Genomic DNA, 16,497 nt, shown 5'->3' with positions numbered 1-16,497 from the left:
TGACATTATTTACCCCCCCCCCCCCGTCAGGAGTGACAAGGTCAGAGGAATGACGAAAAAATTGGTCAAGGTCATTTAGGTGTGTGGGTTTTTTTTGGCGCTATTCTGACTGAATGGTTAAGAGTAACCACTTCCCATAGCGGGCAGTACTCTTGGACTGCATTTCATCCAATATTTATATTTTTATCTTTAATATGTTTATTTAAAATGTTTTCAAAAAACAATTTTGTAACATATAAATGCATAAATAAGGAATATTCCCGTTATTTATACTGGTTCTTAGTGGTAGTAAAAATGTTCTTTATTCATCTTTAACTGACCTTGAACTTATCCCATGCCACACCTATGTTTGAAAATTCATAATCCATCAATATTTATTAAATTTTTCAAATTGAATTCGATTATGTCCGAAAAGTACTATACACAATCTGTAGAAAAGATCGATTAAAATGAAAATCTAAATAAAATGTATAGAAAGATAAAGAAAAATGCAATTATGATGATCGTTTTGAGATGTCAGTTTAGATAAAAGGAGATTCATATTCATATGAAATAACTGTGTTGAAATTTTGAATTATACAATATCTAACCTGCTTTAGTTACATTTTAAACTGTCATTTACGATATATTTATATTTCATTGTATCAAATAAAATATGCAAAATGACTCTTTTAAAGTACTAATGTATATTTTGTTTGATAAAATAAAATATCGGAAAGAACAATAGTAAGAAATTGTGAATGCCCGAGTTCAAACTCACGACTTTCATAAACATGTAGCTAGGGTTTACTTTCCGTCAATCATAATTAGAAGTCTTACCCACACACACCCCTCCTTTTTTTTTAATTACTGATTTTTTTCTCCTTTTTATTAACGGCGTTTTATTTAATTTTTATTCAATTTCTTTTTTAAGGGTTTCATTTTTTTAAAATTTCTTTCTTAATAAAATAAAGCTGATGTCGTAATACCATCAACACTAGTGATCAAACTACGGTACCTCTTAAAGCCACTACTCGTTAAAACCAAATATAAATACATGTGCAAACACATAGTTTACATGTAATGTAATTATGGTTCACTTGGGGAAAAACAAAACCAAAAAATTCCTGCTGATTGAACTTTTCGTCTTTACCGAGCACAGCATTAATAAGATTTTATTGGTATGATCGATAAACAAGAGTGCTTAGTCTCCTCGCAGACGTCTGCCTCGGTCTGGGGCGTGATTTAACGAATCCTCGACGATAACTCACGACCGGTCCACCATATCGTCTGCTTTATCTCGCTACCCAATCAGTGACGACGCCATTTTATGAAGATGATCAACATTTATTGCCGTTCGGCCGTAAAAGACCCAATAGTCCATATTCATATTTTTCCTAAATAAAAGCATAAATGCGCCTTATCTGACTCCATCGAAATGTAAAAGTCTTTAAAATGTCAAGTAATTAAATTATGGTGTACACCATTTGAAAGAGAAATCTACAGACAGCTCTTGACTATCACTGAGAAGATAGAGATGGAATCTAAAAAGATGGAATAACAATGCTGCAAACGGGGGTTTGTGATTCAAATGATAAAGAATGAAATGGGCTTAAGTGAACGTGGAAATGATGATTACAATTAAAACCGTCTGGAAAAAGTGATGAGATAAGAAATAAAAGAAAACGGCATAAAAATGATGTACTTTACATATTGGTGAATTAAATGTAAATGCATCCTTTTAAATGATTTATTTACCGGGATAACTTTGAAATTCTCAGCCCCCTCTCATTAGTAAGTAGTCATAACTTGTGCATATGACGTATCACTGATAAACTTACACATTAGGTAATTCACGCGACTCGTTTGCTCCCTAAACCAGCCCCCCCCCCCCCATTCGCACATGACGTACATGTACATGTATTATCTCATTAGCAGCTAGTCTACTACATGCCACATCATGGTGCCGGCTGACCAGACTCTTATTTCCATTTACAAAGATAATCTACATGTATTTATGTTCTTCTAATCAATAATTATTCTACATTGTTTATATGCATTTCGCAAAACGCAGGGGTTTAGTTTACTTGTGTACTTGACTTAAATATATTTTCGACAGGCAAATTAATAAGGGTATATTTTTTGAAGTGAAAAGAATTTGAAATTCAACACCAATACGTTTTTTGTTTTGTTTGTTTGTTTATTTTTGTGGGTTTTTATTTTTTAATTATGTGTGTATAACAAGGGGAACAATTACCATACTTTTTGGTAAAAATGTTCTAGTATTTTTCTTTTAAAATTACGGTTTTCTCTTACGTTCTCTTCATTGAAGTTCGGTAAATGAACAGCAAACATTTTTGAATCATATCATTTTTTTTTAGACAAGCACAAAACAAATGTGTTTCTTTTCAGGAAAAAAGGTCTCATAAGTGAAATAAGTTTGTCATCCACAGCCATAGCGTTTTTCTTATATCATAACATGTATTATAGGATTATAATATCATTTTTAGTAAAAATATTTCCGTAAAACATACGTGCCTTTGGTAATCAATTCCACGGGTAAAATAAATTTGTTATTTAACACTGTAACGTTTTTCTATAATTATCAGATTACATTTTTACGTCATTCTCAATTATTTTGCATGCGATATTTTCAAGCTTCCCTTTTCATTTAGTTGATTAAATTCCGGCATTTTATCGTGGAAAACGTAATTAAAAACAAACAACATATCATTATTTCCTCCTGTAATTTACATAAAAAAAACCCCCAAAAAACTATTTGATTGCGGTATTGAAATAAACGAAGATAATTATGCTAAGGGAAATAACTCCTACAGTCTTTCTATATATATTTGCAGCTTGCAAGAGTTAAATTTGCTTGCAAAAATATTCTTACATGCAAGAACATTACTTCAAATACGATTTGGCTGTTTCTTTTAGCTAAGTGAACGCTAATCACACGCACAGATTTTGAGGGGGTCAAAAGGGGAATGTTCTCGAAAATTTAACATTACTAAATTACCAATTCAAAGTCTAAAATCAAACACTTCTTTTCCCTCTTTTCTGCGACGCTCAATGGACTTACAACAAATGGTCTGAAAGGAACTTGTATAATGCAACCCGATTTTACTAAGTATCCAATGCTTTCTGTTACAAAAGAAAAGTTCTATAAAGCTGACTTATCATTTTTTCAAATAAATCCTCGGTGGGTTAACTTCAAAGGGAATGTCATAGCCAGTGTACCACTGTACACAAATAGAAGCAGCCAGAATAATAACAGGATTGAGAGTTAACTCTTCTAAAAGTATCTTATATAGCGAACTTGGCTGGGAGACCCTACAACCTCGAAGGGATAAACATAAGCTTATTCTTTTCTACAAAATAATTCATGGTTTAGCACCGCAGTACTTGTTAGACTTAATTCAACCATTCTTTCCAACTGAACATGCATATTATTTAGGTCTAATGGCAATTTTTACTCTCTGCCACTATTTGATGTCGGACTATTTCTTATTACAATAGCTTTATTCCGTCTACAATTAAATTATGGAATAATCTTGATGCAGAAATAAAACATTCATCATCTTTGTCTATTTTCAAGTCAAAAATCAAAAACCGAAATATACCCAAAACTTGTAAACACTACAGTTTTGGCAATAGGAAAGAAAATATTATCTTATGTCAATTACGGAATAAAGCTAGCAATTTAAATGCTCATTTATTTAAGGATTTTTTAATCGATGATAGTCGATGTACAAACTGTGGGTCTGAATCTGAAGGTAATATACATTTTTTTCTTGAGTGTCCAAGATACACTCAACATAGAGTTAAACTTTTTAATGACATTAGTGTATCTTTTCATATTAACTATATCCTTTATGGTAGTTCTGACTTTTCATACAACTTTGTAAAATCGTTTCTTATGTTCACAGTAATGAGTTATATTATAGCTTCTAAGCGTTTTTGACTTTTTTTTTTACTTATTAGTTCTTTTTTTTCTTTCAAATGGGCTGGATCATGAGAACTTTATACTATGTCTGTCTGTCGGTATGTATGAATGAGGTGATGGGTTTATAAATGTAGGAATATATGCTAAACAACAAATTAAATTTATAATCATATGACAAAAGTCAAGCTTATTATTTATTATCCAATTATCCTTTGTCTTGTATACAAAAAATATCAATAATATATCACTCTGTAAACTGGTAAATTATACTATATTCTATGATTATTCTATAACACCACTTCTTGACTTTGTATTTTGGAGAGGGTTTATATAGGCTTTGCCTGTTACCTAATCCATTTGATTACTCAATAAAATATGTTTAAATCAAAATGCACATTAAAGATAATGCTATAGATAAAGGTTAATACTATAGTCATTTCTAATCAATCTCTGCTTTCACTTTCACATAATATATTCTAACTATATTGAGAATGTATTAAATATACATACCCAAGCCGAGCCGTCTATGAGATTGATCAACCCAATATATTTCCGTAGTGAGTCAGTAACTAACCTAATAAGTGTTTTGTTTTCCCGAGTACTATCAAGCGACATATTCATTCACAAATAGCGGTGATCTACGCAAAGCCATGTATACAAGATGCCTTATATGTCGTCCAATTAAACTCATTTAAACTCTTCAAAATTATCAATACCACCTTTCAAATGCGCTTTAAAAATCTTCGCTTCACCCATATTACTTACAATGTTTTGTTGCTATTCAATTTTAAACCTCTGCAGGGATTTCCTAGACGCTGCCATTTTGTTCTGCTCCAGACACAACAATGTGACGTCAATATTCAAAGGGCAACTACTCTAATTTAAAAATAATTTCAAAGGGCCACTACTCTAAATATTTTAATGACTTACTGAACACGATTTCTGTGTTAAATAATATGAAATATCGAGATGAGTAGGTGCGGCGGCGGCCAATGACGGCCATATTGCCTAATATTAATCCTCAAAGAACCTACATAGAGATTTATGAGGCAATCACGTGCCATGTTTAATCCAATGAAAATGTGACATTTCAGTCCGAGGGAAAACAAATTTCCGTAGTTAGTCAGTAACTAACCTAATAAGTGTTTTGTTTTCCCGAGGACTATCAAGCGACATATTTATTCACAAATAGCGATGATCTACGTAAAACCATGTACAAAATGCCTAATATCTCGTCCAATTTAACTCATTTAAACTCTTCAAAATTTTCAATCTCACCTTTCAAATACTCTTTCAAAATCTTTGCTTCACCCATGTTTACTTACAATGTTTTGTTGCTATTCATTTTTAAATGTTTTCTCCCTTCCCTCTGCAGAGATTTGAGCAAATTTCGACGCTGCCATTTTGTTCTGCTCCAGACAAAACAATGTGACGTCAATATTCTAAGGACAACTACTCTTATTTTAAAGAATTTCAAAGGGAAACTACTCCAAATACTTTAAGAACTTACGGCATGCGGTTTATGTATAAAATACTATGAAATGTCGAAATGAGTAAGCGAAGCGTCGACTAATGACGGCCATATTGCCTAATATTATTTCTCACAGAACAAATATAGAGATATATGAGGCAATCACGTGCTATGTTTAAACCAATGAAAATGTGACATTTCAGTCCGAAGGAAAACAAATGTATATGTTGACCATTTAACTTTTAAAAATTGAATATATTATATCGTTATCAAACCCGTAGTGTCTTTTATATAATTCAAAACACATTTTTGGAATATAAATTTACCTTTTAAAACACCAAGCAAGGAAAAATAGATCAAGTTACAAACTAAATACAGCTTTTTCACATTGTACACCAAAATTAAAATGCTCTCGTGTCATTACATTGATAGGGAAGTTTGATATTCTATATGTTTTTCATGTCATATGTAAGAAACTCTTTCATAGGTGCATTTCAGCATTGAATTCTAAAGGTAGTGGGTGAATAATTTAGTGTTAGCTATGTGGAAATCCTCCTATCACTGCTCAAACACACAACCCACGTGATCTATATTTTAGTAGATCAAGATCAGGAAGAAGTGCCGCCATGTTGAATAAAGGTTAGTTGTTATTTTTTCACACATATAATAGTGTATATTTATGCCACGAAAGATCTTTTTTCATTTACTGTCGTTTTAAGAAATTTTGACTGAACAAAAGAATTGTGGTTAACTAAACTAACGAGATATTTTCAAATTTTGCATATGTAACAAAACCTTTCTGAATTAAAATAAAGCATAACAAATACATAATTTTACAAACGTAGAGAAGTCATTCCTCAGTAACAATTTTTTTTCGACTAGCAGCCCCTACGGAAGATATACATCTTTGCCGTGCGCTTTGCTTTAAGTAAATCACTTTTCTTTTTACAAAGTCTTTCAATACAATAAACATTACTTTAATAACTTATAACACCTGCAACCATGATAATTACTAGTAAACAACATTCCTAAATATATGAATTAGTTCACAAACTTTAACTTTGTAAACATTGTCTACGAGGGTCAATCAAAAAATACGAAGACAATGTGGCTGTCTATCATAGATTTCTCATGAAAGTCAGACTTAACAGATTAATCTGTGCACCAACACTCATGTTATTGATATGCGAAGTTTAAGTCCATTTGATGAGACGGTATTTTTGTTACCCCTTTTTAAAAACAACATGTTTTGTCACCATGGCGCACGGTAACGTTCAAAACATGACGTCAAGATTAAACACGCACAGTTTATAGATATGCCCCGTCTTTATATCACGCTTAGTCTCTTGTGCCTTTCTCCTTACAATTTAAAATGGCACTGAATTCAGATGTTAAGTGGTTCGAACCACTTAACATCTGATTTGCACACATTTGTTCGAGAATCATACGTTAGTTCTTCAAAGTTTTCATTTTCTAACCGTGTATCTCTTAGTTTGCAGTAGGGATAACCCTGAACGTCGGTTGACGTTACTTGTTTTTTTGACCGAATATTTACAGATATTCTACTCTCTTTCAGACTGTTTTATATTCAAAATACAATTACCACCACCCCCACAAAATTTATTACAATTAAACACAAACTTGCAAATAATTGTTGACTTATTTTTTGCACCATTGAGCATTTTCACAGCTTGTATCGGCGTTTTCCTGAGTTAAAATCCATTTTGTTTGTTCTTCTCGTTGCGCCGTGACGTCCGGCGTCGTCGAAGTTTTTAGTCAATTCTAAAGAGGACCATCTGTCTTTAGTTACAAATGTCTGTTCGACAAAACAATACATCCCGTCATTATTTGGTACATAGAATACCAGGACTATACTTAATTTGAGGTTTCAATATTATTTGGTTTTTAGCCCAATTTAAAGAGATATTACTTTCAACATTATATAGTTTAATGTTGACATAACACAAATTTTGACCGTGCGCCGTGACCTCATTTTTGCAGGATTAGATTCTAAATAAGTCTTAGATATAAAGGAATTTATCAACTTTTTTTTCTTGCAAATTGTTTGAAACTTTTGCTGAATTATGTCTACCAAATTTAGTAATGATATGACGTTAAGTAACACAGCAATGACAAAAGTCTTCGTATTTTTTTATTGACCCTCGTATTTATGAATAATTTAATTCTGGTTGTAACGCGGCATTTGATTGGATAGAAAAATTTAGTTAAATTTGTATAACCTGGTTTGCACGTCACAAGACACGTCACAATGCACCAACGTACTAATTCACTTGACGTTACGTTTGAATTTTGAACAGATTTATATCATTTTTAAAAGTAAAACGGACTCAATTTGTACAGCAAATTCCAGAAAATTAAATTATAAGGAATGAACTCAATATCTACCCAAGTTATACTCGTATAACCTGGGTTGGAGCAATTTACGCTTTTTTATAATCCGCTTCGCGGATTATAAAGCGTAAATTGCCCCAACCCAGGTTATACGAGTATAACTTGGGTAGACATTGAGTTCATTTCTTAATTATTTCACCTAATATCAGTTTTACTTTAAAATATGTGAATAAAAAAATCATTCAAGAAAAATTCAAATTTGCAAAACAACAAATCTTGTGAATCAAGAACAAGAGTTGCGTTGATAAAATTTAATTTTATCCATGTTTTTTGTCTTTGGATTTATATGCAGTTCATTGTCACTTTATTAGATAAACACATGTTGGATATTCGTCAAAAAGAGAGTAAAAGTATATTAAACCAAGTACCAAAACCAGCAAGATATCAGTAAAATATGAAAATCTTTGAATTAAAGGATTTTTTTTTCAGGTTTACTAGAGTAAATAAGTTGTCGAAGAATACATTCCCTGCGTTGGGCCCAGGATGTGTTACGGTGTCGCCTCTGTGAGACCCCGGGCCCCCCTATGTACTGTGACATTTGTCACATACATCTGTGTAAAGCCTGTGTGGGGGAACATCTCTCAGATCAATCCACAGAACACAAAGTGCTGCCATTTGAACAGCGGGGATCTACTCCAAATTACCCTAAGTGTCCGAAACATTCCATAAAACAATGTGAACTTCACTGTGAACAATGTGACATACCAATTTGTGTGAGGTGTGCTTCTTCAGCAGAACACCACGGTCATAAATTTATTGAAATAAGGAAAATCCTTGACAGCACAAAAGAAGTCATCCAGAGAGATCTACAAGAGCTAGAAAATTCAATCTATCCTATTTATCTAGAGATTGCCTCTAACATCCCAGTTCAGAAAGCTGATCTAAGTAAAAACTCGCAAAAATTGGCCGCTGCTATCGACAAACATGGTGAAGACTTGCACAGGGAAATAGACAACATGATAAAACAACTAAAATCTGAACTTGATGAAATAAACTCCAAAAATTTGGCTGTCTTTCTTTTACAGGAAGATGAAATCACAAACACCATTTCTCAAATCAAACGGAGCATTGCTAATCTGAGGAAACTACTGTACTCCAGTGATGTCACCCTTGTTTCTGCCTACAAATCAAGAAATTTTAGATTCAGAAGATTTCCTTCTAAACTTACAATCTCTTTACCAAGTTTTACCCCTCAGAAGATCAACAAGGAACAGCTTTATCAGCAATTTGGTTCTCTTTTAGCGACACATATCGAAACCAAAGAACATGGCAACACAAAGGATTCTTCAGGTGCTAAGTACATGCACTCTCCCCCGGACAGACCGCTCATTGATGTACCACGCATCATTACAGAGATAAACACTGAGTATGGAGACTCTAATAAGTTATGCAGTGTCTCTTGTGTGTATGATGAAGAACTGTGGACACGTGGTTGGGACAACATCATGAGACTCTACAATCTGCGAGGAAGACTAGTGAATTCAATCCGAACAAAATCAGGAAACCAGCCTCGGGACATTGCAGTGACAAGGAGTGGGGATCTAGTTTATTCTGATTACAATGATCGCACTGTGAACATTGTGAAGAATACACATTTGCAAAAAGTGATTAGAATATGGGGATGGAAACCTTGGGGTGTCTGTAGTACCTCTTCTTGTGACCTCCTGGTTGTCCTGGACAGTAATGACGATAATCAAGCAAAGGTTGTACGCTACTCTGGTTCCACAGAGAAACAAAGTATTCAGTTTAACCATAAAGGAAAAGCTCTGTTTTCATCTGGTGGCACTAAGTACATCAGTGAGAACAGGAACCTAGACATCTGCGTGTCAGATCGTAAAGCCCGCGCAGTAGTGGTGGTCAATCAGTCCGGGAAACTCCGGTTTACATACACTGGTCCTCCGTCCAAAAGATCATTTAATCCAGTCGGCATCACTACAGACAGCCAGAGTCGGATCCTGACAGCAGACTATGCCAATCGCCGTATTCATATCATAGATAAGGACGGACAGTTCCTCTGCTACGTTCACAACTGTAATCTTCAGACTCCATGGGGTCTATGCGTGGACACCAGAGATAACCTTTTGGTGGCTGACTATAGCACATGTAAAGTGAAGAAAATCCAGTATTACATGTGAACGAACTATGTGCTTTACGTTTGAAGGTGGCTCTATACACCACTTTTTGATAACGCAGTACGCAAAAAAGTAAACCGTAAAGCAGTTAATCCCGGTACTGGCTGATTTCAACTGAAGCGAATTGTATGGGGCCCGCTCTTTTGAAAAAATTGTCAATAAATGAATAGATTTAATTTGATAATTGGGAAATTCATTATTTACATGTAAGGTGGTATGGGTCACCATATGCAGGCACGTAGCATCAGGGGGGGCCAGGGGGGGCCTGGCCCCCCCACTTTTTCTCGCAGCAACAAATTTTTTAAAATATACATATAAAAAATTGAATTATCATGGAGTTGGCCCCCCCACTTTTTTGGGAGTATGTAAAAAATTGATATGAAAATAAGGAAATAAGGAGTGAAATTGAAGTTATATACGACGCCAGCCCTCCTCCCCCCCCCCCCCCCCCCCCGGATTAGAATTTTGAAGATTTTTGAAAACCTTAAATTTACCTTCTTTTTTTTTTTTTTTTTTTTTTTGCTTGTCAAGATTTTTTGGATGAGTCTGGCCCCCCCACTTTCAAAAACGATGCTACGTGCCTGATATGTTGTATCGTATTATTTATCGAAATAAACAATAATATTAAGTATAATTCTATAAAAAGCGCAGTGGGCCCCAGAGGGTCCACTACGGACCTGTAAGTCATGAGTTCGAATCTGCTGGGGATTTAAAAATTGTTACCTTTCCAAAGTTTTTTTAAAACGTATTTTTTGGTAAAATATTGCGAAAGAAAATTCTAAACCGGTGAAAGTATTTCAATTACTTGTATAATGTACTTTAATCCACACTAATGTCGACAGATGTTCCATACCACCTTAAGGGGATGGGAGGGTGGCGATGAATTTTTCTCAGGTTGGGATACATGAAATCCTACAAGTTAATTTTCCCCTTTATTTATTTGACTTAGTTTTGCATTAAGCAAATATATCTACTTATATAAGCCTATAATGAAATATTTATGTATTTACAATGAAGCGCATTGAAGTGGTAAATTTTTCGTTTGAATGGAATGGCCTACACTTTGTATCGAACGTCAATTGTTACATAAGACACGCCTATTTCTTTTATAATGAGGAAAATAGTATATGTAACAATTCTTTTGGAACCGCTCAACTTCTAAACAACACAAGTAGGGCTGCGGACCCTGGAAATGTGGACACAAGCTGAATCCCGATATTTTCTCTGTATATGTTTTCCGTGCCCCATGCATATCCTCATTCCCCACACCATGCTGCGAGCACAGCAAAAAATGCAGAAGAAGACGAAGAACGTAGCTTACCCCTCTAAAACGAAAAACTGAAACATGTGCATATATGTTGTGAAAAAATACTAAACTTTTCTTTATTTACAATACAGAACATGTAACAGGAAGTTAAAAACAAAAATAAATTTGTTACTAAAAATATTCTTGACTCTTTAATTTGAACAATATCACTATTTCTGAACATAGTTGGCACGAAAGAAAGTGTGTTTATGTAATGTATGTAATGTGTGAAATTCCTGCTGTTTAGAAGAGTGGCGGTTCCGAAATCATTGTGACGAATATTGTTTTCCTCGTTTCAAAAGAAATGGGCGTGTCTTATGTAACAATTGACGTCGATACAAAGTTTAGAACATTCCATTTGAACGAAAACTTTTACCACTTCAATGTGCTTCATTACCGTCTTCCTTGGAAGACGGTATAAAGAGTTGAAATAATTTACAGTCTCCGGGTTGTGCACGTCCTTTCCTTTGTGATTGGTAGAAAATACATGATGTGAAAATTTACATTTATTTCATTGGTTAAAATACTGTTCGGCGCAAGGGAGATAATTTTCTGATGATCTTTTTCATGTACGACCTAACAAATTTCGTAGTTTTCAAATCTTTCAAAAAAAAGTGAGAAAACGAAAAAACCAATACAAAATTGCTATGAATTAAATTCAGCCTTTGGTTTTCAGGTCCAACTAGTTGAAAGTAACATTCTATAATATCTATTGAAATTATTTGTTTTTCTTTTAGCATTGTTTATTCAAATATTTATACAAAATGAAAAAAAAATTGATACGGTATGCCTAATATCGGTAAAGATATTTGCACCTTAGATAGATAAATGCAGTGGGATAACTTTGATTTTATAAAAATAATACGAGTCTACGACCCTACCTAAGATCTCTTTTACCCTGTAGTCGATCTCAACTTACAAGCTCGGGTACGCAGTTCTCAATTTTAGACACGAAGGCTTCAACGACACATGATATAAAATGTTCCACTCGCCATGCTATGTAGAGGAAGGTGACATTTATATAAAAAGAATTAAACTGTCTTTGATAACTAATTGCTGTTTAGGGTTTGTTCTAAAGACGGTAAGCTTTTTAAAAAAAGCTAAACTTGTTGTATCATTCCAAACAATATTCAGGGAATTTACTTCAATCAGATATTGAAAAGTCCCCAAAGTGTTTGGGCCTTGGGACTTAGGAACGATAACTCTTACCTGAGGAACTTTCATACCAAATACAATTTTAAATATTTTTTGTGTTTATTTGCAATGATTTTCATTTTTTTTTATGTCACATTTATTAAAATACACTTTCTTATAACATCAAGCAGCTTTTTCAGATGATCTGTCAACAGAGTAAGAACTTATAAACAATTATGTTTCGGGGAAATACTAAAAAATAAGTATTCCTTTTAAAGGAATGATCAGCATGAAATATCATTGGTCAGCTCTGTTTTAATAATATACGCTACACGCAGTAAACTATATATAGCACCGTTTTATTCATTTCCGAAATGGCAAGGCATGAATGAGCTTTACTTTTAGTAGGCGAATTATACTTCCGACTAATATTGGTTCGCATAAGTTATGTGAAACAAGTATTCCTTTTAAAGGAATGATCGGCATCGGCATGAAATATCATTGGTCAGGTCTGTTTTTGCTAGCGCTCTCGAGCGCTAGCAACTACGTTAACTAGTCTTTTTCACTGGAATACGCATGCTCGACTCCATAGTAGGGGATTCTGGGAATACTGTACTACTGCAGATAAACTGTACCATTTGAATTTCGTTTTATCATTTTCACATGAAGTTTTGAAATGAAATGTCAAAAAGTAACAGTAGGTCTTATAATGCAAAGTTATTTTCAATACAATGATAAACAGCTAGCTTTATCTTAAATTTCTTCAAGCTCGGAAAACAACTTATGTTTTCCGAGCTTGCCAGAAAGGCCCGAGAAGATACGATTGCTACATAACAGTACCGATGTTTCTTGAAAATTTTCACCTTAAAATTGAAATTATAGTAATTAAGGCGCAATTAATGAGCTATGCCATGCCTCTAATTTCACAGTTCTAATTTGAGACCCCACTCCAGCGCAATTCCAGTACACCACTGTGCTTCCTATTTAATTAATCGATTCAGAAATATAAAACCAATGTTTTAGAAATTTGCTTCTGTGTTTTATGATGGTTACAGCGCTAGCTCACCAATCTTTTTAAAAGATAAGCTTGTTATAATATACGCTACATGCAGTAAACTATATATAGCACCGTTTTATTCATTTCCGAAATGGCAAGGCATGAATGAGCTTTATTTTTAGTAGGCGAATTATACTTCCGACTAATATTCTTACGCATATGTGAAGAAAAAAGGAGATTTGAATCATTATGTATGTAACTCTATAAATGTTTTATTTGCAGGGTAAACGGATAAGATTATCATTTTCAGTAATCTACGTCTAATTAAAGATTTGAATAAGGTTTTCATTGCATAGTAAATAAGAGTGCAAGGCGCAATGCGTACGCAAATAGTTAAATTTGCCGGATGCCTCATATGGACACAACTGTGATCGACCGAAGCCGATCACAAAAAACGTGATTTGAATCATTATGTGTGTAACGCTATAAATGTTTTATTTTCAGGGTAAACGGATAAGATTACCGTTTTAGTAATCTAAGTCTAATTAAAGATTTAATTAAAGTTGTCATTGCATGGTAAATAAAATAGTGTAAGGTGCAATGCGTGCGCAAATAGTTAAATTTGCCGGATGCCTCATATGGACACAACTGTAATCGGCCGAAGCCGATCACAAGAATGGCAATAATAAAAATTTTGAATATTATGAAGTGTTATATTTTATACAGTCAAGGGACATAATTATTCGCCACTTCAAAATGGCCGCCGGCTTTCGAATTTGCGCACATTGATATTTAGGATGTATCAAAATTTATTAAATGCCTATCTTACCTCAATACTTTGTTAGATTGCCTTTTATCTTTAAAACTTCAATTAGCCTTCCAGGAATAGTAGCATACAGGCACGGGTTCCCAGTGTTCTTTTTATCTTTAACCAAATATTCTCGATATAATATTAAGGTTAGGAGACCGGGCAGGCCATGATGTTGTAACTATATTTTTATTGGCAATGTATTCTTTAACTAAATTGGCTCTATGTACATGTACGGGAGCATTGTCGTCCATAAATACATATTGGTTATCACCGAAATGTCTGGCTAAAAGGGGCCAAAGGTTATTGTCTAATATTTCATTATATTTTCTGGTATTTATGTTACCTTCTACATCAGTTAAAGTCCCTATTCCCTTTATATAGATACACATCCCCAGATCATGATACTCAGGTGACGTCGCGATGGCGGACACACAAATTGCGCATTGTATTTTTCGTCGTCTTTCTTTTATAAACTTTCTTTTTTCCAATTACTAACTAGCTTTCGTCACTAAACTCCCATTTACTCCAGTCATGATCAACAGTTCAATTTCTCCTCTCCTTTCACCATTTACTCCGAGGCTTTTTGCTGACCTTGCGAATCGCGACTTTTTTCTTGGCAACACTCCGTTTGTATCCTAAGAATTTTTCTTTTTATGGTTCTGGTACGAAATCTATGACTGTTGCCCTCAGTCACAATACCAGTTATATCTTCGTAAGTTCTTCGTCTGTTTTCTTTAACTACGCGCGAAAGTTTGTTTTTATCTCTGTCCGTAAACACTCTCTTCCTTCCCTTTTTTACATGTCCCAATTCTTCAAATTTTTCACAATACTACGAATTGTAGATCTAGGAATTCCTAATGTTCTTTCGAACATATCTCATGTTTCTAAAGTATGGGGCATTTTACATTTGTTGGCTTCCTTGTGTATCTAATTATTACTTCTAACAGTTTGTTAACGGTAGAAAAGCGGTATTTAGCCGTAATATCAATTTAAATTATAGCCCCGATCGTTTAAAAACTCGTTAATTAGATAGCGTGTCACGTGGTACGGTGACGTCACATGCGACCTTCTTCGAACAACTGACTCTAAACAAATTGTAGGGTTAGCATTATCTTCTTTAAATCGTTTACATTTATTCACCATGTACGTTTTTGTTTTACATGCTGACTAAATTAAAAGAATTTTATTATTCAGTCGTGCATGTTTGAGCCACCAGTATGGATTAATAACGATGATATTATAGCCGAGGAAGCGACGATGAAGTCGGCAATAACGATCGACGTGTAAAAATTGTAAAGACAACTTAGTAAGGATTTTGGCTCAAATAAATCGGTTAAAGGTGTTTATTAAATTAATATCTACATCAGTCTTGCTTTTTGGCGTTCCTAACGACTCAGAGTGTTCATTATTGTAAAACTGTGGTGCACAAAAAGTTTGTTTCTTCGGCTGTAAATTGTCACAACTTTATAACTGATATTACTGAAAATCAAAGCCGATTAAACTCGCTGTTATTTGATGCACAATCATAAACTTAATTTGTGCTTCTCTTTTTAAAGTCAAGATATAATATTGATACAGGGTTCTTAACTACAATAATGATGACATATAAGAGTTTAGACATATTTGCAATTCAAGCTGATTTGATAAATGCACTTTATATTTTTAATACTGGATCCAGCATTGTCCCTTGAAAGTGTAACTTATTATAATACATGTATAAAAATATATCATATTGCGCTAAAATAAAATAAAAACATCCTGAAAAGTAAAGTTTGAAAGCAAAATGCATTAATTTTGCTTAAGAACCCATAAAATTCATTTTAATTAAAATGCGCTATGACAAAGAGGGACAAATGTCAGAAAATTAGATGTTAACATAAGATTTACAAGATGACAACCTGTCAATTTACATTGACCCATTAAATTCAAAATTTTCAGTAAGAAAAAAGGCAAAAAGTTAACACAGATTTTTTGGACTTCCTAATTACTTAACATGATATATTTATAATTCTATTGAGCACATTACACATGTCATCTACTTCAACAAAGTAATACTGAGTAAAGGCCCTGTCACACCAAGCTGCGTCCCCACGGCGTGTTTACGGCGTTGTAAAATTCATGGAATCGCCGTAGGATTGCAAGGAAATTCAGAAAAAATGCACAGTTTTATTTGAAAATTTTACAAACGGAGATGTCACGGCGTCCTGACGGCGACCAAGGCGTTCTTACGGAGCTCCCATGGCGTGTAACTGCGTTTCCACGGAGTTCTACTTGGCGATTAACTGCGCTCTCGCTGAGTCTCCGCC

General features: G+C 34.0%; 1 protein-coding gene across 1 annotated transcript; it reads left to right on the top strand.

The window, feature by feature from the left end:
- The first annotated feature begins 5,887 nt into the window (after window positions 1-5,887).
- On the top strand, window positions 5,888-10,163 carry LOC136270179 (tripartite motif-containing protein 3-like). Its single transcript, XM_066066914.1, has 2 exons — window positions 5,888-6,038; window positions 8,241-10,163. Exon 2 carries the CDS (start codon window positions 8,336-8,338, stop codon window positions 9,944-9,946), a length of 1,611 nt encoding a protein of 536 aa, XP_065922986.1. The 5' UTR covers window positions 5,888-6,038; window positions 8,241-8,335; the 3' UTR covers window positions 9,947-10,163.
- The last annotated feature ends 6,334 nt before the right edge of the window (window positions 10,164-16,497 follow it).

The sequence above is a fragment of the Magallana gigas genome, chromosome 7, assembly GCF_963853765.1.
Source record: "Magallana gigas chromosome 7, xbMagGiga1.1, whole genome shotgun sequence".
NCBI lineage: Eukaryota > Metazoa > Mollusca > Bivalvia > Ostreida > Ostreidae > Magallana > Magallana gigas.
This window is presented reverse-complemented; position numbering and strand designations above follow the sequence as displayed.